This window comes from Mesoplodon densirostris, chromosome 2, assembly GCF_025265405.1.
Source record: "Mesoplodon densirostris isolate mMesDen1 chromosome 2, mMesDen1 primary haplotype, whole genome shotgun sequence".
In the NCBI taxonomy this organism is placed as follows: Eukaryota; Metazoa; Chordata; class Mammalia; order Artiodactyla; family Ziphiidae; genus Mesoplodon; species Mesoplodon densirostris.
This window is the reverse complement of record NC_082662.1, coordinates 160740994-160768725: the sequence shown is the minus strand read 5'-3', so window position 1 is coordinate 160768725 and position 27732 is coordinate 160740994. Positions and strand designations below refer to the sequence as shown.

The 27732-nt window shown below is 36.7% G+C and overlaps 1 protein-coding gene across 5 annotated transcripts in view; it reads right to left on the bottom strand.

The window, feature by feature from the left end:
* The window catches only part of RC3H1 (ring finger and CCCH-type domains 1), a 93496-nt gene that overhangs the window by 16135 nt on the left and 49629 nt on the right, over positions 1–27732 (bottom strand). For 4 of the 5 annotated variants that reach the window (XM_060091232.1, XM_060091231.1, XM_060091236.1 and 1 more), the window contains exons 6-14: positions 24989–25189; positions 20333–20465; positions 14656–14774; positions 13199–13311; positions 9883–10164; positions 9356–9570; positions 6503–6873; positions 5836–6003; positions 812–964 (exon numbers count right to left, since the gene is read on the bottom strand). In XM_060091232.1, the coding sequence (XP_059947215.1) occupies positions 812–964; positions 5836–6003; positions 6503–6873; positions 9356–9570; positions 9883–10164; positions 13199–13311; positions 14656–14774; positions 20333–20465; positions 24989–25189 (1755 nt within the window). The remainder of the gene's footprint in view (positions 1–811; positions 965–5835; positions 6004–6502; positions 6874–9355; positions 9571–9882; positions 10165–13198; positions 13312–14655; positions 14775–20332; positions 20466–24988; positions 25190–27732) is intronic. The other variant, XM_060091233.1, reaches the window with a different exon arrangement.

Below are 27732 nucleotides of genomic sequence, written 5' to 3'. Positions count from 1 at the left end.
GAAAATGAATGAATTTGAACTATAGGTATAAATTTGGATACATCTCAAAAACAATGCTGAACGAAAATGCAAGTTGAAGTTTATAATATGTATAAGGTCTATAAACATTCAAAACAAAATTATTTAGAAGTAGCATAAAATTATCCATGAAATGATAAACTCTCAATTCAGGATAGGGGTTATCTCCAGGGAAGGAGGGAGGGAGAAAATGAGATTAGGGAGGTAAAGAGAGGAGGATTTAATTACTTATGTAAAGTTTTATTTCTTTAAAGGATAAAGAAGCAATTAAGATAAAATAGTGATATATTTTAAGCTTGAGTATTAGATACACAGGAGTTACATTATTTTTTGTTAAAAAATAAAATGGCATAAGTGTAATACATTTCAGTACACCACAGCTCATCTGAAGCTAAGTAACTATAATTCTGACTCAAACACTAGTATTGTTCACTAGATTCAACTTTACTGTTTAAACTTAAGAGTTGTAAAAGAGTTATAATTTATTTGGACAAGAAATTCAAGATCTTAATTATGCAAAATAATTTACTTTCAATTCTAAACAGCTGTTGGGTTAATTGCTAGCTTCACAGAAACACAAGAAACGCTCTCCTTTGTCTAGACAAGTTTGAAAAGATTTTTATATATATCTGAAAGAAAAAAACATATAGTTTAAATATAATTCAATCACATAGTACAGAATATGGTCTGAAACTTAAGCAAAGCTCAGTTACTTGTGTCTGCACTATAACTGGGGATACTTTATTTGGTTTATCTTGATTTGTATTAATTATGGCTTAGTTATTACACATACCATCATTTCCACACTCCCCGCTGCCACAACATCTTTGGGTTTTGCATCTTTGGTTCCAATGTAGGAGCCGATGGTGTCACATGACCAGGGTGAGTACTGGCTGTAATCATTTCCTTTGTATTTCCCAGCTACCTTCAAGTCTTCATCCAAAAACTACAGATGGAAAAAGGAAAAAAGAAACAAAATAGGAAATGGGTCTATGAGTAACAGCACAGAGAAAGCAGGAATTTCTTTAGAATATCATGCTGAAGCAACATAGTAACCGTTATTTGATTTGTGTCACTAGAAGATTTTTGTAGACTATGAAAAACATAAAACAAATGAAAAATGATATTCAGCCTTTACACTTTGTTAACAGAGGGTCAAAAAGAAGTATCTCAATATCTTTCAAAGAATCAAATTAGGATTTTTCTTTTCTTTTTTTTTTTTTTTTTTTGCGGTATGCGGGCCTCTCACCGTTGTGGCCTCTCCCGTTGCGGAGCACAGGCTCCGGACGCGCAGGCCCAGCGGCCATGGCTCACGGGCCCAGCCGCTCCGCGGCATATGGGATCCTCCCAGACCGGGGCACGAACCCGTATCCCCTGCATCGGCAGGCGGACTCTCAACCACTGCGCCACCAGGGAGGCCCTCAAATTAGGATTTTTGAAGAGATTTGCCCATCCTCTTTCTCATCAGATTCAGTTAGCACTTAAGCAAGTATGTTACTAGGCCCTAGTTTTGCTAGACCCTCCTTAACGCTTCTTTCAATACCATTCCAGGTAAACAAGAGCATTAGAAATTCTTTAAATTGTAAACTTAAATGTTCTATATAGTACGTGACGACACAATAGTTTTTTTACCTAAATCTCTTTAATAGCAATAATTCATATCTTGAATAAATTCTGGTCCTAAAATGCAATCTTAAATGTTCTATATAGTACATGATGACATAATAACTTTTTTACCTATATCTCTTTAATAGCAATAATTCGTATCTTGAATAAATTCTGGTCCTTAGGGTTGAGTCAATGAAGTGAAAAGGATAAGATTCCTAATTTTCTTTTCTCAGGATGAGCTCTGAAATTATGTAATAACTAAATAGGCATTCTAGGTCTAATGCATTTTTACTTACATTCACATTTGTGTAATGTTTTACAGTTTTCTAAGTACTTTTATGTATACACTATCTCATATGTTCTTCAAGTCCATGAGAAACAATGTGGGTGATCAGACCAAGGTTATACCGGTATAGGGAGTGCTAGAACACTAATAAATTGCTCTCACTTTATCACAGATGTATATACTGACATACTAATAATCCAGGGGTACTGGTACATTTAAATGGCTCTATGCTTCCCCCTATACTAAAAAAAACCCTTCTATTTTCTGAGTCATCACTTTGGTCTTCTGCACTGGCAGAGGGATATGCTGTTCACAGTACCACTCATTTTCAACCACAACTCCTGTTTCCATTGTTTATAACCGCTTTCCTTTTTTTTTGTCCTACTTCTAGTTTAAAAATTCCAGCTCATTTTTACATTTCTCCTCCGCTTACAAATTTTGTGTAGAACAGCTAGCTTTTTAAAGACATGACCTACTAACAAGAGTGCTTTTTCCCCTGCAATCAATGTATTATACAGCAATTAAAAAGAATGAGATAGGACTTCCCTGGTGGTGCAGTGGTTAAGAATCAGACTGCCAATACAGGGGACATGGGTTCAAGCCCTGGTCCGGGAAGATCCCACACGCCACAGAGCAACTAAGCCTGCGAGCTACAACTACTGAAGTCCACGCGCCTAGAGCCCGTGCTCCGCAACAAGAGAAGCCACTGCGATGAGAAGCCCATGTCCCGCAATGAAGAGTAGCCCCCACTCGCTGCAACTAGAGAAACCCCCTGTGCAGCAACGAAGACCCAATGTAGCCAAAAGTAAAATATAAATACATAAATAAATTTATTAAGAAAAAATAGAATGAGATAAATTTATATACTGATACAGAAAGACATCCAGGATAACTGGTTAAGTAAAAACAAAAACAAAAAAAATGCAAAACGTAAAATCTGAATATATTACTAAATGATCTGATTAAAAATTATAATGATGTGTTAGTTCATGCACAGAAAAGTTGAAATATATATAAAAAGTTAAAATATATAATAAACTGACAGTGATATAGAAAATGAGATTTTGGAGAAATTTCTTTCTATATTATATATTTTTATAAGGTATGAATTTAGTATAATTATATGTAGGTTGTTTATAATCAGAACTGAAGTTTAATTATATAGCTTTGTATGTCAGTAACTAAAATAATTCTGTCAATAGATAAAGTTCCGTAACAGCCAGGCATTATTATAATTTTTATTACAAGTAAAAGAGTAATAAATACACACAGTTATTATTTACTGAATGCCTGCTTTGTGCTAGATGCCTTATGTCTCATTTAATCTTCACCACACCACTGTGAGGTAGGTTTTATTATGCTTGATTTACAAATAGAGAAACCTGAGCCTCAGGGTTAATGAAGGCTAAATAACTTACAAAAGATCACACACTGAACCACAAAGCTGAACCTCACAGATAAGTATATTTCATTCCAAAATTAGCTCACTTTTCACAGTGTCATACTGCTTTCCATATTTCTCAAAAAATGGTATGGCATAACAAGGCTCTGGGATGTCTCTAATAGTAAGTTTTTGAAAAAATATCATGTAATGTTGATACTTTACACGTAAAATTATATTAATAGAAGATGTTATAGCTTTACTAATTAACCTACATTATTGTGGAAAATTCATCCAAAGTGTTTAGAGAGGAAAGCCAGATACTATGAACAATCTTTATTTAGTAGATTACTTTTGTAGACCCCAAAGTTTACTGTTTATTATATGCAATGTGATATATTTCAATTTTCATTGCTTATTATTCATAATTTGTCAGCTAGAAATACTGTTTAGAATCATAATTCTACACATAAAGGGTGTAAGACATTTTCCTTACATAATATCAACTGCAACCCTACTGAGAAAACCTACTTGACATAAAAAATATATATATATTTTTTGTATATATATATATATATATATATATATATATATATATATATATATATACACATATATGTATATATATATACACACACACACATACACACACATTGAGCTGAGGCAGTTATGTAAAATCAACAAACCAAAATAATTAAATAAATAAGATCAACAAAGCAAAAAACTGGCTTTCTGAAAAGATAAAACTGATGATAAATCCCTAGCAAGACTGACCAAGGAAAAAAATTATCAGAAGTGGAAAAATGTCTACGGGGTCACCACTATAGACCCTGAAGACATTAAAAAGATAATAAGACAACACTCATTCATGGTAACTGTTAGTACTGCCTTGTGGAAATACTGATGACCCTCAAATTATGGTTTATTATCCTCTAGTACATTAACCAGTTTATTCTAGCAACTCTATTTCAGTGTTTTTTTCCTGCCTTTCACTACCTATATTAGCCTGTCTCTCCTACTCTTTGAATCAACTTTATCATCCTGCTGTTTTTCTCACTACTGAGTTAAATAAAACTTTGACAGTCTCAATTATAAAAACTAGGAATATAGGGAAATTTCATTCATCTGATAAATATTACCTACAAAAAGGCTGACAGCAAACATCATAATGGTAAATTATTAGAAGCTCCATTTGCTCAAAGACTGGAAATAAGAAAACCTATCATCACTTTTATTTTATACTGGAGGATCTAGCTCACCCAACCAAGATAAAAAAAAGAAAAGACTTAAGAATTGAAAAGGAGAAGGTAAAATGGTCATTATTCACAAAGGACATGACTGTGTGCACAGAAAATCCAAAAGAATCCACTAACAAATACTAGAATTAATAGGGAAATTTACCAGGGCTGCTGAACACAGGTGTCAAAATACACAAAAATCTACTTAATTTCTCTTTAATAATAACAAAGAGAAAATGAAATTTCAAAAAGGATTCCATTTAAAATAGCTTCAAAACATTAGTTTCCTAGGAATAAGTTTAATGAAAGATGTGCAAGACACTGAAAACTATATGAGATATGACATTATTGACAAAAATTAAAGAAGATCCAAGGAAGTGGAGGGTATACTATGTTCTTGGAGACTCAATATTGGAAAGATGTCACTTCTCAAATGGATCTAAAGCAACACTGTCCAATGAAAATATAATTGACCCACATATGTAATCTAAAACATTTTAGTAGCCATATTAAAAAATAAAAAGAAACAGGTAAAATTAACTTTAACAATATATTTTATTTAATCTAATACACCCAAAGTAGTATTTTAACATGTAATTAATATAAATATATTGATATTTTGGGTGGGGTACTAAACCTTCAGATCCAATATGTGTTTTATGCTTACAGCACACATGAATTCGAACTAGCCACATTTTAAGCATCATTATCCACATGTGGCTAGTGGTTACCATACTGGGCTGCCCAGATCCAGAGATTCAATGTAATTCTAATCAAAACTGCAGCAGATATTTCTGTGGACATCCACATGCTGATTCTAAAATGTGTCTGGAATTTCCAAGGACCAGGAACAGCAAAGGTAATCCTGAAAACCAAAACTGGAAAACATATACCACCACATTAAGATGAACAATACTACTACATTAAGACAATGTGGTGTTGCTACAAGGATAGAGAAATAGATCAATGAAATAGAATAGAGTTCAGAAACATATAGTCACCTATGACAAAGGTGACCAGATTATGATAAAGGTGACTGCAGGGTACTGGGGAAAGGATGGTCTTTTCATTAAATGATGCTTGATCAATGAGATATCCTTTGGGGAAAAAATGGATCTTAACTCCTAAGACACTATATACAAAAATCAATTCTAGATGGACTGTAGATCTAAATGTGAAATAATAAACCTTTTAGAGGAAAATATCCTCATGACCTTGGGAATAGGTGAAGATGACTTAAATAGGATACAATAAATCACTGATTAAGGAAAAACTGATAAAGAGACTAAAAAAGATGTGCTTACTTCCTCTTGTTGGAAGGCAGGAGGCAATGTTGGTGAAGGTGCAAAAGGAGGTGGAGAGATAACCTTCCTTTCCTCTAGTTGTGCCATGATTTCCTTTCGTCTTCGATGTAGCTCATCTAGACTAGGATGGGGCTGGGGAGGGGGAGGAAGCCGGCTGTAAGGAGGCTCCTGAAAATGCAAAGATGAGTAAAAATTGAAAAAGAATTTCAGGACACACTGATTCACTTAGCACATATTTTAAATAAGCAGCTTGTATACTCATCTTAACATCCGAAATAGCAAGACTTAATAAAACAAAGCAAAACAAACCAAACAAAACCCCCAAAAGCTCTCAGGATTTCCCAAAGAGCTAAACTTAAGTTTCTTTCTCTTGGTCAGAGACCATAATTTCTAAATAAATGAAGAAATGTTAATAAAATCATCTAATGTTCAGAAACTAAGATGGGTTAGCGGGGGTAGGGTATTAATTTTTTTCCCCTTTAAAAGTTAAAAAAAAAACAACCTATGCAGATTATGAAAAGGTGAAAAAAGAGAAGATGTTTTCTTTTAAAAAAGAACTGATTGATCAAAGAGTTATTACCATGGCAAAAGGTTAAAAAAAAAATCACTGCTAGCAATAATCAAGTAAATCTATATAATAATAAAAAAACCCCAAAACCCAGCATACTCTGTTGTACGAAGGTCTGATCTGAGTTGGGTGGGGAGCCACTGGATAGTAACCCTCCATCTGTTGGTATCTTTCTCTGGATTCTGGTACATAGGATGGTACTGCTGCAGGTGGAATCTCAATGGGTATAGGACTTTCTCGGAAAATCTCCTCTCTTGTATAAGACTGAGCAGGGTATACTCGACGGCCATCATAGTGTGGTGGGTACATAGGTGGGTACTGTTGTGGCTGTGTGCCATATTGAGAGTTTACTACACGATCTTGGAGGTACGGTGGATAATGATCCAAGTAGGGAGGACCAGGTTCAGGAGCAGATGGTGGAGGTCGGACAAAGCGGGACACACATTGTGGTGGTGGAGGATAGTACATACCTGTACAGTACAAAAGAGGAACCAAAAGCAACAATGAGCCAATCTATTTTTCTATTTAAGACTTTTCCTTTTAAAATATTTCAACACTAAAGAATTAAAAATCCACTCCTTTCTTTAGATGTTTTTCCCTCTGCTTATGTAGTCAGGCTAGCTTTGCGAAAAATAACAAGCAAAAATTATCCTTAAAAGTTACTGAAAACACCAATCTACTTATAGTCTACAACAGTAAATTGGCTCTCTCAATTATTTGATCATCTTTCTGGTGTGCCTTAACATACTGCAAATACTGAAAAAGCAAAAAAACTATATTTCTGTGGAGCTTAGGTTCTACAGATCACTCATTTGCATAAGTTTTGAATGTGAAATTGAGTTAACTGGAAAGAGATCCATTCTGTTGGTACAGATCTAGTAGCTAACTGCATAGCTCTAGAGTTCTTTGTTTTTTGGCTGTGCCGTGTGGTATGTGGGATCTTAGTTCCCCACCAGGGATTGAACCCATGCCCTCTGCGGTGGAAGTGCAGAGTCTTAACCACTGGTCCGCCAGGGAAGTCCCATAGAGTTCTTGAGACAACAGTCGTGGCAGTAGCTTCCCAATTTCAAGACGTTTGCCTCAATTGATGAGCTCCTCAAGTTGGCGATTAGGGCAGAAGTTTCCTATTTCTACAGCTTCATTGTAACAGGTTCTTTCAGCAACTAGCTCTGGGACTCATTCCTGGAGGCCTAGCTTAAGTCTGCTTTTCCAATGCTTCTACTGATTTTGTAGGACTCTCTGCATTAAACCTCTTACTGCTAACATAGTCAGAATGATTTCTAATATCTGCAATTGAACCCTTACTGATTCAGCATATTTAAGGTTAACTCAACAAAAGCAGTTGGGTTTTTCCTGCAACGAATGGTCAAAAGGAAGACACAGATCAACTTTTATCATATTCTTTTATGTATTAATGCCACCATGCCAACTTAAAACTACTTTTTTTGAAATCAGAAAAGACACTGCTGATTCAAAATTAATGTAGGAAATTAATAAAAGGAAATGGAGAACACCTTGAATCTATCCCAGTTTAAAAAACAATAGAGGGGCTTCCCTGGTGGCACAGTGGTTGAGAGTCCGCCTGCCGATGCAGGGGACACGGGTTCGTGCCCTGATCCGGGAAGATCCCACATGCCGCGGAGTGGCTGGGCCCGTGAGCCATGGCTGCTGAGCCTGCGCGTCCGGAGCCTGTGCTCCGCAACGGGAGAGGCCACAACAGTGAGAGCCCCACGTACCGCAAAAAAAAAAAAAAAAAAAGAAAAAAAAGAAAAAACAATAGCACTATACTGTTTCTGACAAAGAGAGTCAACACTTTAGTTTACAAATCATTGCTTATTTTTTCACATGAATTACATTATGTGAAACCTCAATCAAGTCCTCTCCTGCGTTCTCCATACCTGGTATATTATCATTAAAACTGGCTAATTTTCCACATTTGTCTATTTTCTCAAATACCTTCTTTTTTCCCATCACACTAATCCAGACCTCAACAGTCACACCTGGATTAACAACAAGTCTCCTTACTCCTCCTTGACTCTAGACTCTCATCTTTACAATCCATTTGTAAATTTTCCTTTCTATTCCCAATACCTCTACTTAGGGCATCCTTCCACAAAGTCTTTTGATCCCTCAAGTTCTCAATGATCTTCCTTGAGTCTTGTAGTTAATTCCTACCACACAAATATTAACTACCACAACTGAACACTTCATTTTAAACACATATATAGATATATATACTCTCACACATATAGTTTTCTATTCTTTTTTTTTTTGCAGTACGCAGGTCTCTCACTGTTGTGGCCTCTCCCGTTGCAGAGCACAGGCTCCGAACGCGCAGGCTCAGCGGCCATGGCTCACGGGCCCAGCCGCTCCGCGGCACGTGGGATCCTCCCAGACCGGGGCTTGAACGCGTGTCCCCTGCATCAACAGGCGGACTCCCAACCACTGCGCCACCAGGGAAGCCCAGTTTTCTATTCTTTACTAATACTGATTCTATACTATAAACTCTCTAAAAGTATGTATTTGCATTTTTTCATATATATTACAGGGCCTAGAAAAAATATTAGGTGACAACCGAAAGCAAAAAAATGTACTGTGTGTTTAATTTATATCCACTGTAATATTAAATTTTTTTTTTGTACTTGAAGAAAATTTTCGTCAGGAAAATATATACGGCCTCAGCAAATTTCCATTGTCTACTTGGATGACTTACCTCTATAAATATGTAAACATATTTAATATACAACTGCTTTTAGTAGTCAGGGCAAATTACTTTTCATAGCTTTGCTACTTCATTTATTTCATACTATTTAGTTGATCATATAACCTCGGTTTTTTCCAAGTGTTAAAAAAAGCATTTATTTATTTTGAGATTACTGAAAATATGATCACTCTTGAAATCATTCTCATAACTTCTAAGAAAAGTGAATGACATAAATGAAAGATCATTACCCTGCTGATAAGGTGCCGGTTCAAATGGTGGAGCAGCTCCTCGAGGATCCTGGTAATAAACATCTGCCTGTTGTGCTGGATATAACTGAGAACCTCGTGGTACCATCTGAAGTGATTTGGTGACAGGCATAGGGGGCAGGTCTGTTGGCCCTCTTGGAGGTACAGGATGTGGATTAACAGGCAAGGCTGAAATACTCTTAGGGACAGATTCTAGCCTATGGGAGCAAGATTCTGCAAGTCAAGTTTAAGGTCTTGAAAATACTTCTAATGTACACAAATTGTTAAATGTAAAAAAAATTGCCACAATTTGGGAAACTGGTTTCTTCCAATAGCCATTTCTTCTACAAAATTTGCAAACTGTAATCTTATGTCACCTATGTTAATTGTTTCTCAAAAATCACTGGCACAGGAAATAGAAATAAAAAACAACAAAATAAGCCCCCCAAACAAAGCACTGATTATTCTTTCTTCCTTCTACTTTATGTCTATAAAGAAACTTTAAATAAAAGTTAGGAAAAACAACGTACAGGTCAGGAGGGGATCCAGGGGCACTACTGCTCAGGTGATCTATCTTTCCTGGTTTCAGACTAGAATCGTAGCTGGGGTCTGTCCCTCGTGGAATCAGCTGTGTTACTGTACTCCCTGCTGATACAATTCCATTTGGCAGAGCAGGGGTTTTTCTGCTAGGCAGATCCACTGCACCTTCATCCGGAAGGATAGCTGTTGAAGGCAGGCCCACCTCATTAAGTTGACCCAAAGAGGCACTCAGGGGTCTTCTGGGAACCAGGCGTTTGTTCATTTTACGAAACCTATATAAAAAGCACAAGGCACACACCAAAAACCAAAACTGTAAAAGCTTTTAAAAATTAAGAACTAAAATGTATTTAAGAAACGGATAAAAAAGGAAAGGATTCCAAGCACATCATTTTCTAGAAATTCTCTTGAAACACTGGCTCTAGCTATCAACTTGAAAACTTGTGTATGTGTATACACACACACACACACACACACACACACACACAAACACACACACTTTGGGGTAGGGGGTAGGGGGCAGGGGGTGGACCACCCATCAGGTGTAACTACTGTTAATAGCTTGGTATATAACACAGATTTTTCCACTCCATACACTGGCTTAATATTCTTACATTTGTAAGATTATAAGTTACAGAAATAGGGTCATATATGGCTGCATAGTAAATATTTTCCTCTACTTCATAATCTTAAATATTTCTTTATGTCAGTACATTTTAGGTTGTCCCTCATTTTTTGCTATTAAAACAATGCAATAACAGAAAATTATGTACATGTACTTTGCACTTGTGTGAATAACCAAAAGCAGAATTATTAAGTCTAATGTATGCACGTTAGAAACTCTAATAATGCTCCAAAGCTATTATAACTACTACTGATTAACAAAAAAAGGCTTTTTTCAATACCTCATTAAACACTGGCTAGCCTCAGTCTTTGACAATTTGACAGTTCAAAAATATCAAGTTTTATTTTACTTTATATTTCTTTAACAATTCATGATATTGAACACAGTTTTCACATGTTTGCTGGTCATTAGTGTTTTTTCTGTGAATTGCTTATTTACATGATCCATATCTACTGGTTCTCCTCTTTCTTACAGATTTGTAGGAGCTCATTTTATGTTGCAGATATCAGCCTTTTCTATGTCATTTCCCCACTTTTTTTTTTTTTTTAAGTTTGTGGTGTTTGGGCCATTATCTTAGTTTTTAATTTTCACGTAATCAAATTTATTGATCTCCTTTATAGATGCTAGGTGTCATTCATAAAAAATCCTTCCGACTGTAAGATTATATAACAACCACAAAAATTTCTAAGTACTTTATAGTTTCCTTTTTAAATATTTAAATATCTGATAAATTTATAATTTGTTTTGGTGTAAAGGTAATAATCCAGCCCTATTTTTCAAATGGATAGAGTTGTTTCATCATCATGTTTTTTGTTATTGATGTGAAATGCCACCTTTTGCACATATGCTGAGTTCCTATATGTATCTGGAACTCCTTCTAGATTTTCTATTGTATTTCATTGGTCTATCTATTCCTATGCTAATACCACAGTCTTTATACTTACTTTAGCTCATAAAACAGGTTAATAGTTATTAGACTAGTCCCTGCTGAAGAACTTTTTTTCCCAAAATTTTCCTGGCTATTGGCATATTTTTTCTCCAAATGAATGATTTTGTTAGGTTCCCAAAATCATCACGTTAAGATTCTAACTGGGATTTCACTGAACTTACTGTTTAAGAGGAAATAAAACTTTTATAATGCCACGTCTTATCCAAGAACACAGTATGCTTCTTTATTTATTTAACCCTTCTCTTATGTTCCTATGTAGTTTACTAATTCAATTCAAGAGATCCTGGATATTTCTTATTAGCTTATTATTTGGTGTTTATCTTTTTTGTTTTTGTTGTTAACGCAAAAGGGATTTTAATGTCACCTTACTTTTTAACTGGTTATGTTTCCCTTTCTAGTTTATATGAGAGTACTTCATTTTTGTAAACTAATTTTTTGATTTGCTACCTTACTAAATTCTTGTTTCTTTTTTTTTTTTTTTTTTTTTGCGGTGTGCGGGCCTCTCACTGTTGTGGCCTCCCCCGTTGCGGAGCACAGGCTCCGGACGCGCAGGCTCCGGACGCGCAGGCTCAGCGGCCATGGCTCACGGGCCCAGCCGCTCCGCGGCATATGGGATCCTCCCAGACCGGGGCACGAACCCGTATCCCCTGCATCGGCAGGCGGACTCTCAACCACTTGCACCACCAGGGAGGCCCAATTCTTGTTTCTTTTGTTTCTAGTATTTCTCTTGAGTTTTCCCATTTAATGATCTTGGCTATTTTATTCTCTTGTTTACATACATTAGCTACAACTTCCAGAATGTTAAATAACATTTTTTACTAGTAGAAAATTTTCCCTTACTCTTGTCTGTAACAAGACTGAATCTAATAAACTAATACCAATTAAGCATCATGCTATCATGCTGGCTTTTGATTTGAGATATAATTATCATGTTGGGAAAACATCTATGATGTTTTTGTTCTACTAAGGGATCTTGATCTATCACGGACATCGGATATTATTCAAATGCCTTTTGGCATCTTTGGATATGATCACGTGGTTATCATACCCATTCTTCTCTAACCCAGAGTAATTATATTATGCTACCTTTGCACTTAGTAATGGTGTCTATTTTAATGTATTACTGAATTCTAAGTTTTAATATTTGGGATTTTAAAAATATTAATGTGTGAGATGAATTTGTAGCTTTCTTTAATTGTGCTTTGTCAAATTTACTGTCAGCGTTATACTGGTTTTATAAAACAATTAAGAAGCTTTTCCTTTCTTTCTACTATGTGCTGGTAATTTAACATCATTGAAATTATCTGGTCCTTGAAATTTGAAATAATCTGTGAAAATGAGCCAGGCAATAAATAATTTCTTGAATAGAGCAAAGGGAAAATTTTTCCATTGGAAATGCATTATTCAATTATTAAAATCAATCAGCTAAAGTTGATGAAAATCCTTAGACTTTTAATTGGGGGGGTGGGGAGGAGATAGTGAAAATGAATCACTTTTAGATTCAGTTAACCACAAGTAGCTTCCTACTTGTAGGCACAATGTAATGAAAGGTGAAGAAACTGCTTTGGTTTTCTTTTTTTAAATTCTGTATTACTTTCTAAACATTTCCTATTCATCAAAGGGAATGCAACTACATCTACATATTTCTCAATGGCAGCAAATTATTCTACTTAACAATTCTATCTTATTCTCTAACAAATTACTGGAGGTTGAGTCTGATGACTTTCACACTTACTTTTCCAGTTCCTCCTGTGAGTGTGCAAATGTACAGCTGGCCCCACGAGGGCATCCTCCTCTCTGCTTCATGTCTCGACACATGTATGTTTTATATTTGCTATGCTGTGGAGGCTACGATCAAAATTAAAACATTAGCCATTTAAAAAAATGTAAATCTTGCATTGCCATTTTAGGATCTTAATAATCTATATGAATAATTCAGACTAACTCATACACTTATCTAGACTGCCCAGACAAAAGTCCTGGAAAGTGTGCAAAATAAATTACTTTAAAAAAAAAGAGTCCTGATTTTTCTGATATGCTGATATTAACTATCAAACGTAACATCACATAAATTCTTGATTCAATCTCATGAGAGCTCTATGATCTTCTTTCCAACGTTTTACAGTGGACAAGCACACCACTGGAGATTAGGACTTTCAAATATTTAAACTGTCTACTAATATTTGTTGTGGACAATGTTCAATATAGCTATACTTACAATTATGTTTCCTTATAACACACTACAAATCTACAAGAGGCAGAACTTAAAAGTTAATATTATTTTTGTAGCATTCTTCATGATGTCTAATGGAACAGGGAGTTAAAAGTAAGTTTTTAATTTTCTAAATTTCTTAATCATAAAATAAAGCCCTGATCTGTGCTTAGATTGGGAAAAGCATATCCATATTATTCTACTAGAACACTTTTAATATTTCTTACTTTTAAAGAAAAAAGGAATACTGAATAATCTATTGTTAATATTTACTGAACCAGATAAATTAATAACAAAGTTTTAATTTCTCAAGCTTACTACTACAAAATAAAAGATGTACTGAACCTAACATAAATTCTGATGGCAAAATGAAATTATTGGGAGTAAAATTAAAAACTCTAGCCATAACACAGGCTATTATATTTTACTGCCATATATTTCATCTAAAAATACTTGAGGAAAATTTGGCCCACTGTCATAAGAGACATTATGAATGAAAAATATCTGAATGCTAATGCAGAAAAAGCGTTTACAAAATATGTGAACAGTGCTGGAGAGATACAGCATTAGCACTAAAAAGTGACATCTATTGTCAAACTAAAGTGCAATAGTAACCAAAGAGAATAATTTTATATAAATGGAATAACCTTTAGCAAGAATCAAATGCTGCTATATCCAATGTGAACACTGACTCCAGCACATTAGACCAACAAGGATTATTTAATTTCAATGTTGTCAGATAAAATTACTAGGGTAATCCAATAAACTGGCTGCTAACCATTCTGAACTATAAATCTTATAATTTTTGTTACATTCTTCATGATGTCTAATGGAACAGGGAGTTAAAAATAGGTTTTTATTTTAATTTCTAGTTTTTACGGAGTCTAAAAATATTCATGTCATCCTGTTGGCTCTGTTTTGTTTTTATCTGTAAGGACAGACACAGTGGCTTACTTCTAAGTTTCAAACATCTCCTTTACCTGCTGTTGATCTGCTCCTTTTTTGCTGTGATTCTGGATATAATCAACCAACCCGTGTACCACTGTACGCACAGCAACCAGCCCATTTTCTAGCTGTTCCCAAGTAGGAGGAGGAGCATCTACACAACAAATTTAAAAAATTTTCAGACTATGTTATTCAATGTTCTGCCCAATATTAAATTAGTAAAGGAGTGTCAGCATTTCAGTGAAATCAAGTTAAGCTTCATACAGCTATTCATGAAATAGCTTATTCACCTAAACATCATCTTAAAGGAAAAAATATATCCTTTTAAAGCAGGGGTTACAATCTAAAATAGCTTCAGGGACAGTGAAGGTAACATAAAGGAATTAAATATGACAGATAATAAATGGCAACCGTCATCAGACCCTTAGTGTTGGAAATAGCAATAAAGAGTGACAGGGATTGTGTTAAAGAGTATGTCTCGGGCTTCCCTGGTGGTGCAGTGGTTGAGAATCCGTCTGCCGATGCAGGGGACACGGGTTCGTGCCCCGGTCTGGGAAGATCCCACATGCCGCGAAGCGGCTGGGCCCGTGAGCCATGGCCGCTGAGCCTGCGCATCCGGAGCCTGTGCTCCGCAACGGGAGAGGCCACAACAGTGAGAGGCCCGTGTACAGCAAAAAAAAAAAAAAGAAAAAAAAAGAGTATGTCTCACATCTAAGATTATCGTTACTATTCAACTTTAGCTGACTGTCGTTATGTGAAGATGCAAGGCTGACACTGGCAGATACACCACTGTTTCCTAGGGAAAACTGAAATTTGAGATTTTTATGTAAAAATTTCTAGTTTTTGAGTGTTTGCACCTAAAAACTTTATAGTGCAGACCAACACTTTGTGGATCAAACAAACTTGACTGTGGACTGCCTACAGTCAGCCAATTTGTAATGTCTATTTTGAAATTCTTTGTAAAGCAAGTATTGCTAAACAGAATGCTTAAAAAATTTAGTAGAAGAGCTATCATATAAAGCAGCTAGGTTATACACACTCTTCGTTTAGTTAAGTACTGTGACTTTATAAAGGAAAAATTAACTGTAGGGCTAAATATGAAATGTTCTCTAAAAGAAATATAAAATGAAGCGAGAACACATATGTAGAAATGACTTCCTGTTGGAACACTCTAAAAAACTTCTGGGTGATGGCATTTGAACTAGGCTTTGAAAGACAGGTGGAATTTCAACAGGAAAAAAGGATAAAGATGCAGAGAAAGTAAAGAGATCAGTCATACAACAAAGTATTTTAATGAACACCTACTAAATTCCAGGTATTATTCTAGTTGGGAGGGAAGCAGTAGCAATCAAAACAAGAATCTCATTCTATTCAAGGAGAAAAGCCAGATAATCAATAAGATAAATAACCAAAATACAAAGTATTTAGATACTGAGTTGAATAAATAGAGCAAGGAAAGGGAGTGGGACAGGTATGTGTAAAATTTTAGACAGGGTAGCCTGAAAAGGCCGCTTTGAGAAGGTTACATTTGATTAAAGACCTGAAAGTAGGGTTTGAGTGTGCCTTGTAGATATATTAGGATATATGAGGAGAAAAACATTCTAGGAAAATGAAAGAATAAGTGCAAAGGCCCTAATATGGGAGTATGCCTGACATGTTCACGGAGGTGAAATCTGGAATGAATGAGGTGGGAAAAGAGTAAAAGAAGTTGGAGAGAGGTAAAGGAAGACCAGATCATGTGAGGCCTGGTAGGTCATAGAAAAGACTGGCTTTTACTGAGTGATGGAAAGCACTGGAGAGTTTTTGAGCAGAGGGGTAATAGGATCACTCTGGCTCCTATGTTAGAACCAGACAGACAACAGAAGGCTATTCCATAATCTATGAAGAGGGATGAGGGGGGTAGCAGTGAAGGTGATAAGTAGATGGATTCCAAATGGATTTTAAAGGTAAGGCCTACAAGATATACTGATAGATCAGATGTACCTTATGAGAGAAAGATGAGTTGATGGTATCTCCAAGGTGTTTGGACTGAGGAAATGGAAGGATGGAGTTGCCACTAACAGGAATGGTGGGTGGGTGGGGGACAGGGGATGGAACTCACTTTTGGACAGACTACTTTTGAAATTCTTATTAGATATTCAAGTAGAACTACTGGATATTGAGCAGGCAGGTGGATATACAAAAGAATTCAGAAAGAAGGTCTAGGCTGTATACACTATGTTACACAGATTCTAAAACACCATGAACTGTAACACATACCATTATTTTATGTGCTACCAAAATGGAAAAGATTGCTAATTATCACGTGTCATTGATTATACAAATGCAGCCCAAGTTCGGAAATGCTAAAATCTGAAAAAAAAATGTGAGCTTCAGAATTGACAAAATATAGTAAATGTGTGAGTCATATAAATAATATTTAAAGCCATGAGACTTTGAAGACACTACATGAGATTACCTGGGGAATGAGTATAAACAGAAAAGAGACACAAGGATTAAATTCTGGAAGCACTTCAAGGGTTAGAGGCTATGGGGAAAAAAAGGTGATATGCTATGGGAAAAAAACAAAAAAAAGTTTAGAGGCTATGGAGATGAGAAGAAATCAGCAAAAGAGGCTGAGAAGGAGGGTTCAATAAAGTAAGAAGAAAACTAGGAGAGTGTGGTGGCCTGGAAGTTAAAAGAGTGGTACAAGGAGTAGAGAGTAAACAACAATGTTAAATGTTGCTAACAGGTCAAACACAAAGAGAACCAAGAATTGACATTTGGAATTAGCTGCATGGAAGTCACTTGTGCCTTTGACAAAAGCAATTTTGATTGAGTGGTAGAGATAAATGCCTGATTGGACTGCATTCAAGAGAGTGCTACAAAAAGGAGAGAATTGGAATCGTAGGTAGATGACAAATGGTGTCAAAAGTGGGTTTTGGGCTTCCCTGGTGGCGCAGTGGTTAAGAATCAGCCTGCCAATGCAGGGCACATGGGTTCGAGCCCTGGTCCGGGAAGATCCCACATGCCTCGCAGCAACTAAGCCTGTGTGCCACAACTACTGAAGCCTGCATGCCTAGACCCCGTGCTCCGCAACAAGAGAAGCCCCGCTTGCTGCAACTAGAGAAAGCCCACGCACAGCAACGAAGATCCAACACAGCCAAAAATAATACATAAATTAAATAAATTAATTTTTAAAAAAATGGGTTTTGATGACAGGAACAATAAAATGTTTGTATGTTGATAGAGCTACTCTAGTAGAGAAAGAAAAGTGATGACATTAAGAAACAGATGATACTGGAAGGATATATTTGACAAGATGATATTGGTACATGAGGAGAGAGGGTGGCCTTAGCTAGAAGTTTATCCACTGTTACATGGTTTATCCACTATTACACAAGGAGAGTAGAATATATTGGCACAGAAGTAGGTAGATAGATCGGTGTTGATGAGGTAGTGAGCTTGTGAAGTGCTCTTTTGATTGCTCAGAATGATCAAAGCACAGAAGTGGGGGAAAAAAATCATTGTGTTCTAAAAATAGATATTAGGGAAATTCGCTGGCAGTCCAGTGGTTAAGACTCTGCCCTTCCACTGCCCTGGGCCTGGGTTTGACCCCTGGTCGGTGAACTAAGATCCCATATGCCATGTGGCACAGCCAAAAAAAAAAAAATTTTTTTTAAAGTAATAAAATAAAAACATAAAAAAAGATCTTACCTGGTTTGATTAAGCGATTTTGGTAATAAATTTACTACTCTGAATGTCATGGTCAAGAGTTCCAAACCTTATTCTATAAGCAAAGGGGTGTCACTAAAAGTTTATAAGTGTAAAATAAGATCTGAGATGTGATTCATTTTGCAGCAGTTACACTAGAAGGAAGAATTAAAAGAGTAGAGAAAAATGAAAGGCTAAGTTTAGTCTCAGGAAAAGGAATGAGGCCCTCAACTGAGGCAGTATTAATAGGCATTGGATAGAGGGATATTGTGAAAGAACAGATAAATCCTGTTGTCTCGGGCTTCCCTGGTGGCGCAGTGGTTAAGAATCCATCTGCCAATGCAGGGGACAAGGGTTCGAGCCCTGGTCCAGGGAGATTCCACATGCCGCGGAGCAACTAAGCCCAAGCACCACAACTACTGAGCCTGCACTCTAGGGCCTGTGTGACACAACTACTGAGCCCACGTGCCACAGCTACTGAAGCCCATGTGCCTAGAGCCCATGCTCCGCAACAAGAGAAGCCACCGCAATGAAAAGCCCACGCACTGCAACGAAGAGTAGCTCCCACTCACCACAACTAGAGAAAGCCTGTGCGTAGCAACGAAGACCCAATGCAACTAAAAAAAAAAAAGAAAAAAATCCTGCTGTCTGAAATGGTATGTAGAGCAAGTGAAAGGAAAAGATATGAAGCAAGACAAAAGACTCAAGTTTTAAGCTTACATACCTCAGAGAATGAGGTCATTTACAGAGAAAGGGAAGACAGGAGGAAGAGCAGGTATCAAGGGAAGATGAGTTTGATTTGAAACACACTGAGGAGAGGAGAGGATACAGAATCTCAGAAAGCATTTGGGAAAGTAGGTCCGGAGTGATGAAGAGATAATAGTGATAGAGATATTTGGGAGTCTATTATCTATAAAGGAATAATACCTGATGCTGAGAATGAATGACCATCATCATCAACAGAAGAGTGCAGAAAAAACAAAATTCCAAGAACACAACCAGCTTACTCCATAGGAGGCAGAAGAGGAAAGAGTGGTCAAAATACGACAAAACCAGCATTCAGACAGGCCAGAAGAGAATCCTAAGACTACAGAAAGATAAGGTATCAGGAGAGTTTCTATATCAAGGAAGTGGTCAACAACATTATCAAATGCTGAAGACAAATCAAGTTATTTAAGGACTGAGAAGAAATCTTTGGAATTAGAAACTAGGAAATTACTAGTGAATGTTAAGAATTTTAGTTCAGGGCTTCCCTGGTGGCGCAGTGGTTGAGAGTTCGCCTGCCGATGCAGGGGACACGGGTTCGTGCCCCGGTCCGGGAAGATCCCACATGCCGCGGAGCAGCTGGGCCCGTGAGCCAGGGCCGCTGAGCCTGCGTGTCCGGAGCCTGTGCTCCGCAATGGGAGAGGCCACAACAGTGAGAGGCCCGTGTACCGCAAAAAAAAAAAAAAAAAGAATTTTAGTTCAGTAGTAGGAATAAACACAGGGACAGCAATAGGATATAAGCTAACACACCCTAGATGTAAGTATTAAGTGAAAAATGAAGGTTGGGTGATTTTCAGGTCAAGGAGAAGGAACAGGAAATGGCTGGACAAAGTAGACACACGAGGATATGCGATGGAACAAGATTATCGTAGAGAAAGTCAAGTTGGGACCAAAAATATGCAACTAAGGACATATGATACAGAAAAAATTAGAAAACTTGAGTTTTGTCAAAAGAGATGAAAATGGTAAAAATAGAGCACCATTTGTGATGAGAGAGGGAGGAAACATAAAGGATCCCAGAGGGAACCTATTTTGCTGGTAAAGTGAGCAGCACAGTAAAAAGTATTAAATAAATATTAGTTGAAGTAATAAAGAGACAGACAAGACCAGGGCCAGAAACTTAAATACTATAGAAAAGATCTGGAATTACTACACCGGGAAATTCTAGAGAAATGTAACAAAAGATAATTAAAAGACTCACTGAATAGCACTAAGGCACATATAAGATAGTCCGTTAATTTCCCCTGGGCTTACCTGGACTAGGGTCAATGTTTGCTAATAGCTCCAAATGGGGTCTTAGTCGATTCAAGTTTGCTGGATCTCCAGTCCTCTGGAGAGCAATTGTTAGTTCCTGAACACTTTGTGCAAAAGAGGCTGGGGTCTGCAACTTAAAAAAAGGTAAATATTAACTTCCCCCAAAGACCAGATAATCCTTTTAAAATGAAGATTATTTACAATATCACAACCATTTTTGCAATTAATTATATTTAATTTTTATCCTCCCACACATCCCATGCGCTGGCCAGACTGGATCACTTGTTACTTGAACAAACCCTGCACTTCTCTGCATCCACAGGTTGGTATATTGTATACTCTCTCTTCCCTCTGCCATCACATTCCTCAAATGTGAGATCTTTCTCACCTCCTCAATTTGGAAATACTCTTACATCTCCAGTTCTTACAGTACTGTGTTAGTTTGGCTCTTGAGGTCTTTCCAAATAATTGAAATTTGGAAATACAGTCTAGAGATAATGCTATACAACAGCACGAACAATGAAACTGTACTCAAACTGTGTTTGAATTCAAGTTCTGTTATGGACCAAAGATTATGACATCAGATATAAACTTTACAGACTCTATCTGAACTCCATCTGTTGTATGGACTAAATAATTTGAGAAGTTCATTCCAGTTCAAAAAATCCTATATTGGTTTGGGATTCTTGGAAGCTATCAGGTTGTGTATTTTCCTAAGGCTTAATGACACACATACTTGCACTAGCTCCCCTAAGCTGGTCAATACATATGACCTGTAAAGTAAAAAAACTGGTTATGTGATACTAACTAAGGGTTCTTACTTGGAAACGTTTAGCTCTCTATGTAGTTTATTAATATAGATGAGGGCTGCTCTCATTTCTGAGACTGACTGCATTCTGCCTATGGAATGTATATCTCTCTAAATAAACTCACTTTCACTCAAAAAATATATATATATATACATGTGGAACTTTTTCTCCCCCAAAGGTCATTCTAAAAGGTAAATTTTTAAAAAGCATACATTTTAAAAAACATTGAATAACACAACTAATCATTAAAATGCTGGCATGTCTTTATTCAATTTTTTTCATCTTTGCATCTTTTTCATATACTTATAATCAGCTATTTATAAACTTATGGATTTGCCTACCATTAATATTATAACAAAGGTATTTTTAAGATACCTAACCATTTTTATTATGAAATACTTCAAAGTAACTGTCTAATATAATAATACCCATAGGGAGGGGATATGGGAACATATATATATGTATAACTGATCAAATTTGTTATAAAGCAAAAAATAAAAAATAAAAAATAAATTAAAAAAAAATAATACCCATATATCTACCACTGAGACTTAACAAAAATATTTCACTAACATTTTTTTAAAGGAAATCAAATGCTACTTAATAACTGAAGAAAGTATCTGTCCTGACACAATTTTAATGGCCATGTAACAGTGTTCTGAGCAGATATATCTTAACTTCTTTAACCATCCCTTTATTTTATCCTTTGTAAATAATTTAGCAATTAACACCTTTGCATTCATAACCTTTTTGAAAGTTTGGATTATTCCGTTAAAATTAATTCCCGGAAATAGGAGGTTTGGTAAAGTACACAAATATTTTGAGGCTTCACTGACAAATTGTTTCTCAAAAGACCTGTAGGGCTTCCCTAGTGGCGCAGTGGTTGAGAGTCTGCCTGCCGATGCAGGGGACATGGGTTCGTGCCCCGGTCCGGGAAGATCCCACATGCCGTGGAGCGGCTGGGCCCGTGAGCCATGGCCGCTGAGCCTGCGCGTCCGGAGCCTGTGCGCCGCAACGGGAGAGGCCACAGCGGTGAGAGGCCCTCGTACCGCAAAAAAAAAAAAAAAAACCTGTAATACATTTTACAAACCATCAGCAATGAGTGAGAGTATATGTTTCTTTATAGTTTAATAGGCAATATTTGGCATGTCACTGCTTTAAATATATTTATTATTGGCACCGAATTCTAGCCCATCAATTAGATATACTAGCCCATCAATTAGATATACTTCCTGTTTGTGAACTGTTATTTCATGTTTCTTTGCCTATTAACTTACTAGGGTTATTGCTTTTCCTATCACCTTTTTTTTTTTTTTTTTTTTTGCGGTACGCGGGCCCCTCACTGTTGTGGCCTCTCCCGTTGCGGTGCACAGGCTCCGGATGCGCAGGCTCAGTGGCCATGGCTCACGGGCCCAGCCACTCCGCGGCATGTGGGATCTTCCCGGACCGGGGCACGAATCCGCGTCCCCTGCATCGGCAGGCGGACTCTCAACCACTGCGCCACCAGGGAAGCACCCTATCACTTTTAATAAATTCTCCATTTGCACTGTCCAATACAGTATCCATTAGCAACATATGGCTATTAAAAATTTTAAGTATGTAAAATAAAAATTTTAGTTCATCAGTTACAGAAGTTACACATCAAGTGTTTAATAGCCAAGTGTGGCTCGTGATCACCATACTGGACAATGCATGTATACAGAACAATTTCATTATCACACGAAGTTCTATTGCTCTATATAATAATAAGATGTCACACTGCTAACTTCATTTACCAGATTGTTGTAAGAAGATTTAGGATATTAAATTCAAATTACTGCTCATGGTGTGAGAAAATTATTTCAGGATATACATCTAGTTATATAGTCCAGTTCAGACAAGAAGGTTAATTTAACCTCCTTGTAGAATTTTCATAAAAGCAAGTCAAGTTTCTCTTCAGAGGTAGAAAGCCACTCCTTTAAAAGATCATGATTAAGGTTATAATCAGTCCACTGCATAATTTCAGGCCTAGGAGTTGCAGGTGAAGTTTTGATAAAGGTATCTATAGGACAGAACAAATAATACACATTATACTGACAATTACACACCATGCAGTTATAAAACATTTCCTAATTCTCCTTTGACATCAACCTTCTACTTATTTCAAGAATTCTACCTTTAGGAATAGCAAAAAAAAAAAAAAAAAAAAAAAAGGGGTGGGGTGGGGTGGGGGGAGAATAGTCTGGAAAGAGGTTTAGTAGTTAAGAGCAGGGATTCTAGAGTCAGAATGTCCAAGTTCAAATCCAGCTTTGTCACTTATTACCTAAGTGATCCTGGAGAAATGTATTTAATCTCCCTCTGTCTCTGTATAAAAGGAATAATACAGGGCTGTTGAGAAGATTAAATGAATTATTTAAAACCACCAGATAGGAAGCTTTCCCTGGCAGTCCAGTGGATAGGACTTGGCACTTTCACTGCTGTGGCCAGGATTCAATCCCTGGTCAGGGAACTAAGATTCTGCAAGCCACGTGGTGCGGCCAAAAACTGAACTGAACGAAACTAAACTAAACTAACGTAAACTAAATTAAACTAAAATATTCTGAGCAAAGTATTAACGCACTAAAATCAAAAAATAAAATAAAACTACCAGACACACACTAAGCTCTCACAGTAAGTGTTAAATATTATTTTATTTAGGCTGCTCTTACATACTAACATTATTTCTTTTTTTAAAAAATTTATTTGTTTAATGTATTTATTTTTGGCTGCGCTGGGTCTTCGCAGCTGCGCGCGGGCCCTCTCCAGTTGCAGCGAGTGGGGGATACTCTTCACCGTGGTGTGTGGACTTCTCACTGTGGTGGCCTCCCCCACTGTGGAGCATGGGCTCTAGGTGCACAGGCCCCAGCAGTTGTGGCACACGGGCCCAGCTGCTCCGCGGCATGTGGGATCTTCCCAGACCAGGGCCCAAACCTGTGTCCCCTGCATTGGCAGGTGGACTCCCAACCACTGTGCCACCAGGGAAGTCCTGACATTATTTCTTTAAACTAAATGTAAGGTGGACTCTAATGTTTAATCATCTCTATGTTTATAAGGATTTAAGATAAAATAGTAAAAATTAAGGTAATTAGTAAAAATTTTAAAAAAGTATTGAACATAATATATTTACATGGCACTTTTAAGATTTTTATACAGCACTTTCACATATTTCATGTTGAACTGCAACAAAACCAGTTTAAGTATTATTCTATAGTTTTAAAAGAATTAAATATAACTCTTAGAGTCAAAAATAGTGGGGCCTGACCTAAAATTCATGTGTACTCAAGTGATCTTTTCATCATAACAAACAACAAATAAAGTAGAAATAAGTTTACTGAAAATTTGATCAAATATAGAATGGTTGGTAACTTACAATGTGAAATTTTTCTGGCTAAGAATCACAAGAAACCTCAATGTATACATCTTCCAGGCCATTAAATGGCTGTTCCAGGAAGACAATAAAGGCGTTTAGAAAATGAATTCAACTAATACAGTGATCAAAACTCAGAAAACAATAAAAGAAGGAAGAAAGGCAATGAAAAAATAGAGATAGGAGACTGTCACAGGAATGTGAGTCAGCACTGGATAAAGCATTAAAACTAATTAAATCAAATCTTACATGAACAATGTCAATTATACCTCAATTTAAAAAACCTTTACATGAACAAACTGCTATTATGATGTGACTAGTTATGACATGACACTCAACTACAGAGAATATAATTTATAAGAGCCTGACATACAGGATTCACTTAAATATACACTTGTTAAATAAATGAATTTAAAAAACTCCATGATTAGTCCAAGAAATAAGGAACAAAAAAGGGTCTACCTTGTCAATAATGGACTGCATATGAGATTTGTGAGACTGGTCTCCATAAAGCAATGAGGACCACTGGTCTGGTGCAATTCGTAAGCCTGCTTCCATAGCAATCTGCACTATCTGGGAGTCATGTTCTCGCCGCAGAGCTTCATAGGTTCTAAATTCTTCTTTCAGCTGCATCAAAGAAGAGTCTTCATCACGTTTGGTGACCTAGGAAGACACACGTAATCTCATAATGAGTCAGGTAAGAAACAAACTGGGCTTATACTTTATATGACTACAGAGAGATATGAAAATACTTTGAAGAGAAGAAAGGGAGTCAAGATGGCGGACTAGAAGGATGTGGAATTCGCGTCTTGGTACAACTAGGGCACCTACCAGGCACCAGTCCCCTGAGGGGACAGGAGTAACCCCCAGCGACTGGGCCGGAGGTCGGGCCTGAGCTCCTGTGGTGGCAGCACCGAGTCCAAACCACTGGACTAACAAGAGAACCTCAGACCCCAGGGAATATTAATTGGGGTGAGGCCTCCTGGAGGTCCTCATCTAGGCACCAAGACCCACTCTACCCAATGGCCTGCAAACACCAGTGCTGGACCCTCAGGCAAAACAACCCGTAAGACAGGAATACAGCCCTAGCCATGAAAAAAAAAACTGAAACGACAAAAAAATATGTTACAGACGAAGGAGCACGGTAAAAACCTACAAGACCAAATAAATGAAGACGAAATAGGCAACCCCTGAAAAAGAATTCAGAGTAGTGACAGTAAAGATGATCCAAAATCTCAGAAATAGAATGGAGAAAATACACGAAATGTTTAACAAGGATCTAGAAGAACTAAAGAGCAAACAAAAGATGATGAACAACACAATAACTGAAATTAAAAATACTCTAGAAGGAATCAATGGCAGAAAAACGAATAAGTGTGCTGGAAGATAAAATGGGGGAAATAACTGCCAGGGACCAGAATAAAGAAAAGAGAATGAAAAGAATTGAGGACAGTATCAGAGACCTATGGGACAACATTACACACACCAAGATTCGAATTATAGGGGTCCCAGAAGGAGAAGAGAAAAAGGAAAGGTCTGAAAAAATATTTGAAGAGATTATAGTCAAAAACTTCTGTAACATGGGAAAGGAAATAGTCAATCAGGTCTAGGAAGCGCAGAGAATCCCATATAGGATAAACCCAAAGAGAAACACACAGAGACACATATTAATCAAACTATCAAAAATTAAATACAAAGAAAAAATATTAAAAGCAGCAAGGGAAAAGCAACAAATAACATACAAGGGAATCCCAATAAGGTTAACAGCTGATCTTTCAGCAGAAACTCTGCAAGCCAGAAAGGAGTGGCAGGACATATTTAAAGTGATGAAAGGGAAAAACCTACAACCAAAATTACTCTACCCAGCAAGGGTCTCCTTCAGATTTGACATAGAAATAAAAAGCTTTACTGACAAGCAAAAGCTGCGAGAATTCGGCACCACCAACCAGGTTTACAACAAATGCTAAAGGAACTTCTCTAAGCAGGAAACACAAGAGAAGACAAAGACCCACAAAAACAAACCCAAACCAATTAAGAAAATGGTAGTAGGAACATACATATCAATAATCACCTTCAATGTAAATGGATTAAAGCTCCAACCAAAAGACACAGATTGGCTGAAAGGATACAAAAACAAGACCCTTATATATGGTGTCTACAAGAAACCCACTTCAGACCTAGGGACACATACAGACTGAAAGTGAGGGGATGGAAAAAGATATTTCATGCAAACGGAGATCACAAGAAAGATGGAGTAGGAATACTCATATCAGATAAAACAGACTTTAAAATAAAGACTGTTATAAGAAGGGATACTACATAATGATCAAGGGATCAATCGAAGAAGAACACATAACAATTATAAATATTTATGCACCCAACATAGGAGCACCTCAATACATAAGGCAAATACTAACAGCCACAAAAGGAGAAATCGACAGTAACACAATAAAAGTGGGGGACTTTAACACCCTACTTACACCAATACACAGATCACCCAGACAGAAAATAAATAAGGAAACAGAAGCTTTAAATGACACAGACCAGATAGACTTAATTGGTATTTTCAGGACATTCTACCCGAAAGAGGAAGACTACACTTTTTACTCAAGTGCACACAGAACATTCTCCAGAATAGATCACATCTTGGGTCACAAATCAAGCCTTGGAAAATTTAAGAAAACTGAAATCGTATCAAGCATTTTTTCTGACCACAACACTATGAGATTAGAAATGAACTGCAGGAAAAAAACAATAAAAAACACAAACACATGGAGGCTAAACAGTGTGCTGCTAAATAACCAAGAGATCACTGAAGAAATCAAAGAAGAAATTAAAAAAATACCTAGAAACAACTGACAATGCAAACAATGATCCAAAACCTATGGGACAAAGCAAAAGCAGTTCTAAGAGGGAAGTTCATAGCAATTCAAGCTCACCTCAAGAAACAAGAAAAATCTTCAATAAACAATTTAACCTTACACCTAAAGCAACTAGAAAAAGAAGAACAAAGAAAATGCAAAGTTGGTAGAAAGAAGAAATCATAAAGGTAAGAGCAGAGATAAATGAAATGGAAATGAAGAAAACTATAGCAAAGATCAATAAAACTAAAAGTTGGTTCTTTGAGAAGATAAACAAAATTGATAAACCTTTAGCCAGAATCATCAAGAAAAAAAGGGAGAGGAATGAAATCAATAAAATTAGAA